At 41.7% G+C, this 13,594-nt stretch overlaps 1 protein-coding gene across 2 annotated transcripts in view; it reads right to left on the bottom strand.

Annotated features, from left to right (window-relative positions):
* ADAMTS12 (ADAM metallopeptidase with thrombospondin type 1 motif 12) overlaps positions 1-13,594 on the bottom strand; it is a 158,999-nt gene that overhangs the window by 45,339 nt on the left and 100,066 nt on the right. For both annotated transcript variants that reach the window (XM_042028551.1, XM_042028550.1), the window contains exon 13: positions 5,089-5,222. In XM_042028551.1, coding sequence (XP_041884485.1) covers positions 5,089-5,222 — 134 coding nt within the window. The remainder of the gene's footprint in view (positions 1-5,088; positions 5,223-13,594) is intronic.

Raw genomic sequence — 13,594 nt, 5'->3', positions numbered from 1 at the left:
CCTTCATATCTAACAGCAGGGCCTCATCTTACAGAGCCATTAAAAACCATCACAAAGTAATATTCTCATGTGTCAGAATAAACAGCATTCATTTACTCTAAATATATTTCCATGAACTTTAATTTCCAGACCATATTTTCCTTTATCACTCCAGTGAATAGCGTATTATTTTTGGAATAATTTCAAGATGCTTCATTCCTCTTTCTACTTGCTTTCCTTTTTTATTTTTATTCTTGTGGACACTCTTGCCGTATTTTCTAAACATGCCTCAAACTCTCCAGAAGGTCAACACGACACATCAGTGTTCACTTGCAGTCCAGAACTAGATGATATTTAAGGTCCATTCCAACCTGAACCATGCTATGACTCTATGATGAGTTTCTGACAAAGAGCTGTTAAAGAGGATCTGGAGATTAATGCAGGTTATAAAACAGGAAAGAATATCAGCAGTAATTAGGCTCTGATTTTTTTACACAGACACATCCTTGTGCACTCTCTGCCAGGGAACCATGCTGTGTTATAGGAACTGCTGTGTGCAACAGCATGGGCAACACAAGTTAGCATCCCTCCCTGCAGCCTTTTGCTATTGCCCCACTCACCAACAGCCTTTTTCTGACACAGCTGAGACCAGCTTTGTTTCTGGTCACAGCACACACTGCAGAGGCAGATGTAATGACCTGAACTGCCTCGCTGCATTAAAGGAAGGAGAAACAATTTATTTCCTGCTGCTCAGTGCCTAAAGGGAAAACAGCCAGAGATATTGACCTTTTTCCATTTCCAGAGGGAGAGGCTTTTCTGTCAGATTGGCAGTGGGGGGCAGATACAAAAAATTCTTGCTGTCACTGAAGGGTATGGCCTGGATGTACTGCCTGAATATCCATTATGTGAATGCTACATAGAACTTTAAGGTCTTCCTCCCATTTGTCTCCCCCACTTAGTCTTCAGATAAAGAAATAATGTTCACTTCTTGTTGGCCATGACATTGCCTTGAATGGAGAGAAATGTGTCCTGATGTCAGTAATTTATCTTGTAATTTATCTTGTAATGAGTCTGAATCAATGTCCTGTTGCAGTAGCAGTGGGAGGAGGAAGCTGAACCATAGTGAGAAGCCGTAAAGCTAAAAATCCATACACAGAAATACATAAAAATCCAAGCTGCGTAATCTGCTTTTCAGCAAGGGAAGAAAATGGTTCCCTACCTAGAACTACACAGCTGTGTAATTTTCCAGTGCAATGTTAGTCTCTCAGCATAACAACTGTGAATTACCACAGAGAGCAGGTCACAACTCTGCATGACTGAAGGTCGGTTAAGCGTATCAAAATTCTTTACAGGAGACAAAAGGTTGCTAGAAACATCAGAGATGCCAGATCCATCCTCAGCATCTGCACACTCCAGCGCAAAGAACATGTAAGGCTTCTGTTGGTGTGACCCAGCCCACTGTGGGGCTGGGGCAGCGTGATGCCAATCAATCCCAGCCCATCCCCTGGATCAAGTTTCCCAAAAAGGCAGACTCAGAGGGTGGGTCATGGGGCGGCTCAGAAGCCTAAACTGCATCCCCCCCCCCCGGGTCCAAGCCGCCTCCCCCGGTTTGGGAAAATTCTCGGTTACTTGGTTGTTCACTGGTTCTTTGTTATAACTCCTGCCCCTCAGTTTCCCCCAGTGGTTCTTGTTAAATTGTATCCTCCCCCTGGCTTGTAACTCATTGGTTGTTTTCCCCTTTCACCAGGGTTTTCAAATTCCCTGTAAAACTGAGGACAAGCCTGGGGGAGGGGTCCCATTGCATTCCATCCCTTCCGAGCTTGTTCGGGTTGCGAAACTTCTCACAATAAACCTGTTAGAAGCCAGACCAGAACAGCCTCTCTCTTCCTTTGTCTCCGAGCTAATGTGAGCCGATACCATCGGCTCCTGCCGTGTTTCCCTCTGCAAAGAAGCCAGCTAGCCAGCTCAGCCAGCAGCTCTTTTCCTGATGCCGAAGTCGCTTCTGCGACGCACAGAAGTAACGCAGCTGGGCTGTCTCTGACCTGGGGCACGCCAGAGTTGGTGCCTCAAGCACCACACCCTGCATTAGGCTTCACTTTTAGATGATGTGATGGCTTGTACATATCAAAAATGTATGTTATGTACGTATCAGTGCTAAACATACTCTGGTGGCAGTATCTTCACTCATTAACACTGGGGGAGCAGCTGACTCACCTAATAAGAATTAAGAATGCATTTGTGATGTATAATTTAAGCTCAGAAAGACAGGCTATGTGCTTTAAAGATTTTCTAAATAGAAGGGGAAAAGTGACAATTGAAAAATGAGTGCTGAGGAATACAATTAAAAAACAAACTAGTCATAGTACAGCTTGTTGATTTGAGATTAAGTTACTGATAGGTCTTTTCAGATCTCCAGACAGAACTCTTCTTCTGTGTAAGGTCAACTTTGAGAGAGGACTCAGCTATTTTATAGGCCAGGCCTTCAAATGAGTTAACAATTTTAGCTTGTCTTTGAATTGACAAGTTCTAAAGGAATACCATGCTAACAACACCACACTGTAAGCTTTCCTTCAGCACGAAGGCATAGGCAGCACTTCTAAAAAAGTAGAAGATATTGGATAAATTAAAAGGATCAAATGAATCAACGGTCTGTCTTGTGCTTACTCCTCACATGAAGATGCACATTGTGGCTTTGTCAGGCCAGCTAGGAAAGTATCCAGTACACCTCAGGTAGCTAAAATGAAGCATCTCAAACCACATTTAGCCATCAAAGTAAGACCAATTTCTCTGATTGCTCTGAACAAATTCATGACCAACTGCAAAATCGGACTGAAATCAGATTAATTTAGAAGATGAAGTTCTTTATTGGATCTATCTATCTTGTTTTGACATACCCAGTAGGAAAACTCTGAACTCGCTTGATAAAAAATAGCTACTCTACACACCAATCACATGTGAGCAATATAGACAGTGGATCTAATACTTTACTAATTTAATTTTTTTCTCAGTTTCAGACCAAAGTGAAGTGTTATTTTAGTACTCAGGACAAATGTGCTCTTGTGAGACACAGTTCTGAAAACCAGAACAGTTTAATAGATTAACATTCGTGAATGCCTTTTCCATATCATTAGCAACATGTTGCAATCAAACTATGAGAATAATGGACCAGACTAATTATATTAAACACATTTCCAGATTTATTCTCCATGACCTGTAATGTACCTATTGTGTTTAGCTAGCTGGACTCAAATACTAATGAGTTAGATGACGATATATGAAAAAGCTTCTCCTCAGGTGTTATTCTGGGTACCTACTTCAGCTAAAAGCATGCTATCTTCCAATACTGTGAGCTATTAGGGTTACCTATGCATCATTTGGTCTCATTTTGCATGGCTGTATTGTTCATTCCGTCATCCTGACTCCAACTGAATCTGTTTGTCAGGAGATGCGAAGCAGCAGCCACCATGTGAAACACTGACAAAACCAGCACCTTGAAGGGAATTTCTCAGAAATGCTCTGAGTCCACAGAATTGTTAATGCTGAAGTATATCCAGGCTCTACAAACTGCAATTAGATTAGCTTCCCTTCCCCCTCTGATCTCTCAATTCATATTGAGTTTTGCTATCTCTAAAATAGGTATAAATCTGAACTGTCACAGGCAAGGTTTCAATAGAGTAAGCATACGGAAACTAAAATTAATCATAGTGATCCCAATCCAGTTGGGCTGGAAATCAGAAAATGAACATTTCACAAGGACAGCCATTCTGAGCTTAGTAATTGGTCTCTTCTAAGTGGAGGTCAAAAGCACTGCTACGTTGTGCAATATCTACTATATCTTTCAATATGCTAAAAATATGATTCATTCTGGCTTGAACTGTTCAAAGCCAAATCAGGTCTTCCACCATCATAGTTCAAAGGTCCATCCTGGTTCTCAGCAAAGTTAAGCAGGATCTCTTCACTGGGAACTTGAGCAGGGTCTTGGTAACTCCCTTTCATAAAGGCAAGTCTTGCAAGGAAAGCTTAAAACACATCTTTTATTACTGCTCTATGAGGCACTGTCATTCTACTAAAATAAAAAGTTTAAAAAGAGGGTGTGCCTATCACCTATTAAAAGTGTGAAGTTTCCATCACTGGAAGTCTTTAAGAGAAGAATATGAAAAATGACAAAAAAGAATATAATTTGTAAAGGGATGAAACAGACAACTTCTTGAAATCCCTTCTAGTTGTATTTATATGATTAAAAGGCTTGGGACATACAACCCCTAATTGGATAAGCTAATGTAGTTTCTACAAGTCACCAAGTCCTGTTTTTGTTTCCAAAGATGCTAAAAGCAAAAAAGCTATCAGGCTTCAAGGGGGTACAGGACACAAAGCCTCAATTTGAAGAAATAAACCACAGATGTAAATATATACCCTACAAGGAAAGTATTAATTTTTTTTACAAGAAATTGACTAAAAGCAATGCTAAGACTGTGGAGGTCACAGCATTTACAGAACACTCCTTCAAATGCCATAAAGACACTCACATCATCCTGGAAACCTGCTACCAACACACAAAATATGCAGAAACCATAATATTCACTCTTCAACACACAGAACATCATTGAGCCATATATGCTGTGTTTGCCCATTACCTCATTGTACAAGATTATTCAATTCAATGTTGTAAACTAAAATAATTTTTACTGCCCTCAGCTGCAAAGTCTGATCCTATTACAAGACAGCTCAGAACTGATACATGTGTATTGTTGAACTGCCTTTTCATAAAAAACCCCACAGACAGTGGCGACACCAATTAAAACCCTAAAGCTACAGTCCTTCGTGAAAATATCTCATCAGAAACAGACTTTCTTGAGCTGATATTTTAAAATAATGGGGAAAATCCAGAGGACTTAAGAGGTATCAAAAGTAATCAGCAGACAACTAGATTCATTAAAAAGGGTGGAAATTACTCTTATGTTTATGGAAAGCTTTTGCTATAAACTTGCTATAAAAATGTGGTAAAATTGAGTATTTTGCCTTGATACTACATAAAAAAAGGTTAAGCACTTTCTCATAACTTTTTAAAATTAAATTGTAGAGAAAGAAACATGCAAACATACCCAATACCTTACACATGCCATTAATACAGATATCTCGGCTGTGCCTTCCTTCAAAGCAAGGAGTACCATCAGTGACTGCATCAAGCATCTTCTCTGAAAAATGGCCATCTATTGGGCGACAGTGGAGCTCACAGGGGTTTGCTGAAAGGAAAACAAGGACACTCACTCAGACAATACTCCAGCAGTACACTGAAGTGCAATGCACAGGGTCTTTACTGAACCATTTGCTCACTTTCCTTAGCATTTGACAGAACTGGCAGAATTAGAGGAATTGAGCAGAGCCAGGGTGAGACAGGCATGATAAGTAGCATTTGTGGATTTGTAGGAAGCAGCTGGATGCTGGTCCCCTCACACCTGCGTGCTCTCTGTTACAGCTACATCAGCATCCACTGCTGAGTGAGGGAGTAAGGAGGCCATCGGCTGTGACAGAAAAAGGGATGGGAAACCAGCAAATCCAGCTGTCATTAGTGAAGGGCTAGGATTGCCAAGGATGCTGACAAGAAAGTTTTCCATCAGCTAGTGACTGAGTAATTTCAGAGATAATTTAAACTTTTCATTACTCCTGTCAGCCTCTCTCAGAGAGCAGTCAGCTCTTCTGTATAGTTAATCATTTTCATCTACCTGTTGGCACTTAATAAATAATTTCAAACATTCTTTTTTTTCCTGCTTGACAACTTATGAAATAGGGATAATATTGCGAGTCTGACAGACTCAGGCTATTCTCAGACAGATGTCCCATAGAAGCAACAGGGAAAAGCTGGAGCAAGAGCAACCAGTGGCCTCTAAAACAATATTTTCTTTGATGGATTAGGGCCTAAGTCTATTCCATCTATGGAGTACAAAGAGCCAAACACATACCTCCCTGTCTCACAGACACTGGCCTTTGGGAATGGGAAATTTTGAAACTGAGACATCAGAGAGACAAAGGACACAAGTCTGATAAATAAACTGTGTGCATGGAAGTGAGTGAGAACTGCAATGAGGGTCAAAGCAAAGACAGATATAATCCCTGCCTTTTTATCACTCTCTAGAAATTCTCCAGCAGAACCAGAAATATCTGACTGAATTAAAAATCATCCACTATCATATTGATGAAGAACAGCAACAGGGGACCTGTCTTTAGGTTTTGATCTATTCAAAGACCCCAATCTCACCCAGCACTAAAACAACTTGTTCATGCTCAGCAACCTGAAAAGCTTTGCTGAGAAAAGCAGTGGGCCTTAAACCCACCAGTCAGTAGGGACTTCAAGGCACCATTACTGAATAATTTTAAAACTATCTCCCTTTGTGCTGTGGAGGTGCTGATGCTGAGTGAAAGTTTTATCCTGTGCCTGACAGCACTGACAGAAGCCACTCCCTTGGTCTCAGAGGGATGCAGGGTAACTATAAGCCATCCACATCCTGGTTGATGAATTTATCTTCTCTTCCTCCTTTGTTGGCTTTGTTTGTGTCATAGAAAGAACTGTGTTTAAAGAAATTTTTGGTAACAAGAGAAATACAAACTTCTGGTAATGCAAATAAACTAATCAATTTCTGACTAAAGGATTTATCCCTTTGAAGAAGGAAAATTTGCTCTCATTACTCTGGTTTGTACACAACAACACACAAGGCACAGAGGTGATTGCAGCTCCTCCCCTCAAAGTTCTTTTTTTTCCCTCTTGTCAGTAGAGGTAAAACGGCATCCTAGGTCTGTCACCAATGTTTTGCTTCTGGCTTCTCAAACAAAAATACCTTCATAAAGTGGAACAGTGATGAGACCCAGAGGACATGTATGGACCATGGTTATACAACTGGTGGAATTCAAGGTGATGTGAGTTGTGCTCAAGAATATCAATGGAGATGAAGCTACAAAAGATTTTCAGGCAAGAACATAAAGTTTCTAATCCTCACCAGCCCTCAGTCCCTCTGTGGAAGCTGGCAGCCATAATATCCATCAGTTGTTTTGATAAGAGCTGTCATGATAAGTGATACAAGTGATTTTACTTCTGTCTGCAGAACTCTTTTTCTAGCCATGTGATTAAATGGATTACTTTAGTGCTCTAAATTTTGCTTCACCTTGCCTACTTTCTCAATGCAGCATTTTTATATACAAAGCACAATACCTTTATGACAAGGAGAATCCTACAATTCCATGTACTCTGTTACCTGCTCAGAATTGCCCCAATAGACACAGATTCTCCAGAAAGCCATTTCAGCTTTTGCACTGTTTCTAATGAAATACGTAGCACTGAAGTTTGATATCTGTACCCCCTCCTAGTTGTGTGTTGACATAACAAGCAATTTCATTTCAGAAATAACTGAACAAGAAGAAGCAGACAATGCTGACATACTTCTGGCATAACTATGATGCTGTAAATATATAACTAAGAATCAGTTTGTAAAGAAAAATAACTCCCTTGCTAAGTCAAAATTAAAAAAAAATCCAAAAACCACATGAACTTTTAGACTTGTTAATGCTTTCTATGTATGAAAGCTTTCCTGTTTTTCCTGATTGTGTTAACTGATCTAAAATTAGATCCTACCTACAAAATTTTACTGCTTTTCTTTCTACATTTTTTCTATGGAGCCCCTCTGGAAATGATAGGGTACTTTATTTCTTCACCCAAGATTCAATCCTATCTGATGTTTATTTGATTTTTCATCTGCAGAAAGGTTAGGCCACCACTGAGGAAATTATACTAGCACTGTATTTGGCATCCACTATCTAAAATTATTTATTTATCCATCTATCATTATTATTTACTATGGTTGAGCTCAGGGATCTTGGCTCTCTTTTTCTAGGACTGTAAATAAACTGTATCAGAATCAACCAATGTCCTCCAGAAGTCTAATACTTTAAACACAGAACAGATAGCAAACTCACACCCAAGGAAAACAAATACATTTCCTAAAATGGTGGAAGACTGGCATTGAGTTCAGCCTTTTTTCTTATTTCAGACCTGAAAATCTAAAAAGACTTAACTCAGATGAATAGGAGCACTCGGGTTGCTCAGAAGGAGCTCATTAAAGGAGCTTGTTCAGTTTCAGTTACTTCAGTAAATTTGACTAATTCATGATGAGGCTTCAACAAAAAGGCTGTCATCTTTTTAACTTTTAAGCCAAAATATACACAAATTCCTGCAGTCCAGCATATGCATGAAATACTAGATCCAATCTGTGAGGACTCAGTAATAACTCTATATCTCTACCAGCTATGGGGTACATGTGCTAAACACTCCTTTAAATGTTCCCTTCAGTAGCTGGCATTTAACTCACTCCTTTCCTTCTGTTCTAGAGCCAAACCTGCTTTTCTCAACCTGTGTTTTTCTAATCACAGAATCATGTTTTGGATTGGGAGAAATCTTAAGGATTATCCAACCCCCCTGCCATCTTCCATTAGACCACAGTGCTCAAAGCCCCATCCAACCTGGTCTTGAGCACTTCCAGGGATGGGGCTGCCACAGCCTCTCTGGGCAACCAGGCCTCACCACTCTCACAGTGAAGGTCTTCTTCCTTTTATCTAATCTAAACCTGCCCTATGTCAGTTTAAAGCCATTCCCTCTGTCCTATCTCTACTAGCCCTTTTAGAAAGTCCCTCTCAGTGACATTTTGACTTCCTCCTGTAAACCTCCTTCAGTTTGGCTGCATCCTTCTGCCAGTGCCTTGCTCCTAGCTGGACATAAGATTTTAGCTAGGTGCCACCAACACTCAGCTGCCTAGAAAAATTACAATCTGTTTTTTTACATGGTGTCCACATCTTACACCTGCTGCTGATTTGACCAGAGACATGATCAATCCCCTAATATATTGAAGAAACACATATGTAGTGGAATTTCAAGCCACAGAGCTCCCATAATGGCCCAGTGACTTATCTGTAATCAAAATGGGAGTGAGAAAGCAAACCAGCAAAGCTGACTAAAAATCCTAACATTTGGGCAGCATGTGATTCTTTTCCCCTGTCTATATTATTAAAAAGTTCAGATTCACCAAGTGTAAACAGAACAACATGAAGATAAGTAGAAAGGAACATATTTCCTTCCCAATTTAAATTTGTTTATCTCACAGCGGACTCCCATGAGTTCACATGCAGGAAGGATCCAGCTTAACCTGACTAAGAAGGATGTGATTAACGTGTCTGTCAGAAGAAGATAAGGCTTCAGTATCTTTCCTAACTTCACAAGGAAGAAAAGAGGTGGGCCCCTTCTCTTCAAACCCTCTGTGAGAACTCAAAATTGGCTGAGGAAATCCCAAACAAAGAAAATTAGGAAAGACAATTACCAAACAGGCAAAACAAGAAAAAAAGCTGAGTTGAAGCTACTTATCCGTTTAACCAAGCCTGGAGCTCCAAAACAAAGTTTAATTTTGAAAGATGGGCAGCAGAAACATTATTTCATGCTGTTTGCTCAGCCCCTGTGACTGTACCAGAACATATTTGATGCACAGAAATATTTTGGAAGAAAGATGAAATTTAGAACATTTTTAACAACACAACCTCTTATCTGGCAGTACTCTAAATAATCCTGGCACTGACACAGAAAATAAAGGTAATGATATTATTTAATGTAGGACTTATAGATGGAAGTTAAGCCCTGAGAAGCTATCAGATTCATACAAATGGAATTTGTCAAATGGTATGAAATAAATAAACATGGCGTCAGTCTGATGGAATGAGAAGTGGATGAGTACTGAAGTTGGACCAAACTGTCAAAATAGGGGCCTGGGTCATGAGAAAAACTCAGAAAATATCCTGCTCAGGCTGCTGGATGGTTTATCACCCTTGAACTTGGAAGTCTCCATCATTTTAAGATTCCCTGGGGTACTCTGATGCTCCAGCTTGAGCACATTGGTGTCTGAGGTCCAGAGCAATTCCATAACAGGACTATGCAAGTTCCCCAACAGGCACAAAGTCATTTAAACAAGAAAATTCTCAACTGAAACCTCAAACATAGGTAGGCTAGGTAACAGCAAGATGTCACTTACTGCTTTTCTGTGAAACTGCTTGTTAAAAATGCTTGTTGCATTAAATCACAAGCTATTCACAAAAGTCTTTGTTCTCTTGTGAAGTTACAATTTACACAACAGAAAAGACTTTTTAGTTATGTGACATTTACTATAACTGCTTTATGTAAGCGATGAAATTTAAGTTAGAAGAGAGAATTGTGACCATCCAGATAATCTACCAGTTTTTTTAGTGGGATGAAGGAACACAGAATGTCTAAAATACTATAAAATGTCTAGCTCAGGAATTCATCTGCTCAGCTAGACACTTCCACACAAAGACTTTATGTGCACTCAGGGTTTGGGAAAGCTTCACTATGTTTTCTTTTCCCTTTACATCCCAAGCACAGCATGAGAGGATGAAAAATGCCTGATACTAAAACAAGAGATGTACTGGTTTTTGCGTGGCCTGGTTTTGGTAGCAGGGGGCTACAGCTCTGTGAGGAGCTGCCAGAAGCCTCCCCCATGACTGACAGAGCCAATGCCAGAAGGATCCAAGAAGGACCTGCTGCTCGTGAAGACCAAACCACCAATGATAGTGGCAGCACCTCTGGGATAATGTATTTAAGAAAGGAAAAAAACTGCACAACTGCAACTGGAAGAGAGGAGTGAGAATGTGTGAGAGGAACAGCTCTGCAGACACAAGGTCAGTGAAGGAGGGGCAGGAGCTCTCCAGGTGCAGGAGCAGAGATTGCCCTGCAGCCCCTGGTGCAGCCCCTGGTGCAGCCCATGGTGAGGCAGCTGTGCCCCTGCAGCCCTTGGAGATCCATGGGGAACCAGAGATCCACCTGCAGCCCGGGAAGGACCCCACACTGGAGCAGGGGCATGCCATCAAAGGAGGCTGTGACCCCATGGGAAGCCTGTGCTGGAGCAGGCTCCTGACAGGACCCATGGATCAGGGATCCATGCTGGAGCAGCCTGTTCCTGAAGGATTGCAGCCTGTGGGAAGGATCCACACTGGAGCAGTTCAGGAAGAATTGCAGCCCACGGGAAGGACGCATGTTGGAGAGGTCCAAGGAATACTGTCTCCTGGGACTCCTCCGCTCTGATTTAATTTCTAATAAATGAAATTCATTTCCCCAAGTCCAGTCTGTCTTGCCCATGATGGTAATCAGTGAGTGATCTCTCCCTGCCCTTATGCCCTTGACCCATGAGCCTTTTGTTACACTCTCTCTCCCTTATCCAGCTGAGGAAGGGAGGTACAGGGCAGCTTTGGTGGGCACCTGGTACCCAGGCAGGATTAACCCACTACAAATGCCAAAGCCTTCTTGGCAGCAAGACAACGTAGTAACAGAATGCTGTGAAAAGCCCTTGAAATTGGGTTGCACAAGTTAAGAGAGAAAGTAAGGGAATACACTGACAAAAGTTGGTGTACATATGGAGGACACTGTGAGTAAGTCTCCAGAGCCCTGAAACACCGGCTCATTTTTGTGGGGGGATTACAAGAGGCTGTTGGTTTGTTTTTGTTTAAAGTCTTGGTTTGTTTGGACAAACACATACAAGGAAGGCTCAAACTGCTGTATCTCTCAAAGGCAGCTCTGTTTCATGGCCTTATTTGCAGGTATTTTGCCCAGGACACCTTTAACCACTGATAGAAGGTGAAAGAATATTTGAAACTGAGATGGGAGGAAAACTCAGATGTATTTCAGGTAATGATGGCTGGACAAAACTGGAATAAGTGTGCCTGTGAGAGCCACCCACCCTCAGTCATACAATGATGTCACATGAAGAATCAGCACAGGATTTGGCCAACTCCCTGCTTATTTCAGTGTTACCAGGAGAGCCCGTCTATCTGAGGAAGGCAGTTTAAGTTAAGAGTTTAGCAGCAAGAAAACACTTCAAATGCTGTTAGTGGAATGTAAGGATGAAAGTGAAAATGTTAAAGGCCTCCAAGGTCATGGGGAAGACATGGAAATCAATGCTGAAATTCTGCTCAGAAAATGGGTGAAAACAGTCAAAAAGTTTTCAAGCCACAGAAAAAAAAGATTTCCTTGGTATTTGAAGGATTTTGCAAATTATCTCCCAGATGAAATATATCAGGCTCAGCAGCACAGTGTTATAAATAGAAGTGGTTTGTCTGTACAGTTCCAAACAGTTCTATTTGAAATACAGCATGGACAGAGCACAGCCCTGCCTTCCAGTGTGCAGGAAGCATTTGACTCACGATTCTCAATGTCCTTTGAAAACAGACCTTCTGTAACAAATGCACATGCAGAACTACCTGTTCTGTTACAGTGTCACAGAGAGAACATGAACAGAACGAACACTGTACCCTGCAGTAGTACACCCTGAGTAACAGAGGTCTGGAATCTTCATTTCAATGACAGATGACTGCAGAAAATGTTTCATGAGTTTGGTTTTGGCCTAAGTGTTAGGCTGTTAGCATTTGTCATGGCTTTACTGGGATTTCTTCCAAAAAAATCCCTATCAACCATATTTTGTTTCATCAGAAATTTTACTGGAAGTCTGCCTGCTCTAGGTTCATCTTCAATGGTGTATTTGTTAGATGAAATGGAAACACTAGCTGAAATACAGGAAACCAATTCAGAACTGCCAGTAACTGAAAAAGCAATTAACATGCTGAAAAATACTGTTGGCAAATAAAAGTTTAATCCTGATCTTCCCTACTTTAGCTGTCTTATTTTTTCATTAAAAAATACATTGCTAGCAAGTTTGCTGATGTTACGGAACTGTGATGGGGGGTGGCCGATCAACCTAAAGGCTGTGCTGCCATTCAATGGGACCTTGATAGGGGGGAGAGTTGGGCAGGGAGCAACTCAATGGGGTTCAAAAAGGGCAAGTGTAGGGTCCTGTACCTGGGGAGGAATAACCCCAAGCACCAGCACAGGCTGGGGTCTGACCTGCTGCAGAGCAGCTCTGCTGAGAAGGACCTGGGAGTTTTGGTGGATGACAGGTTGCCCAAGACCCGGCAGTGTTCCCTGGCAGCCAGGAGGGCCAATGGACTCCTGGGGTGCATCAGGAAGAGTTTGGCCAGCAGGCTGAGGGAGGTGATCCTTCTACCTGTCCTCAGCCCTGGTGAGGCCACACCTGGAGTGCTGTGTTCAGTTCTGGGTTCCTCAGTATAAGAAAAGGAAGGAGCTACTGGAGAGGGTCCATCAATGGCCACAAAGATGACTAAGGGTCTAGAGTATCTCTGTTAGGAGAAAAGACTGTGGGGGCTGGGCCTGTTTAGTCTAGAGAAGAGCAGATTGAGAATGGGTCGCATCAATGCATATAAATATCTCAAAGTCAGTGCCAAGGAGATAGTACCAGACTTTTTTCAGTGGTGCCCAGCAACAGAACAAGGAGCAATGGCCATAAACCAAAACACAGAAAGTCCCACCTCAACAGGTGGAAGAACTTTTTTATGTAGAGGGTGGCAGAGCGCTGGAACAGCTGCCCAGGGAGTCTCTCTCTCTGGAGACATTCAAACTGCACCTGGACATGTTCCTGTGCCCCCCATGCTCCAGGTGCCCTTGCCTTGGCCAGGGGGGTTGGACTGAATGATCTCCAGAGATCCCTTCCGACCCTAACAA

Source organism: Corvus kubaryi, unplaced genomic scaffold, assembly GCF_017639235.1.
Source record: "Corvus kubaryi isolate FWS band 111438036 unplaced genomic scaffold, C.kubaryi_AGA036_p1.0 37308, whole genome shotgun sequence".
Taxonomy (NCBI): domain Eukaryota; kingdom Metazoa; phylum Chordata; class Aves; order Passeriformes; family Corvidae; genus Corvus; species Corvus kubaryi.
Note: the sequence above shows the minus strand (reverse complement) of the source record. Positions and strands in the feature narration are given on the sequence as shown.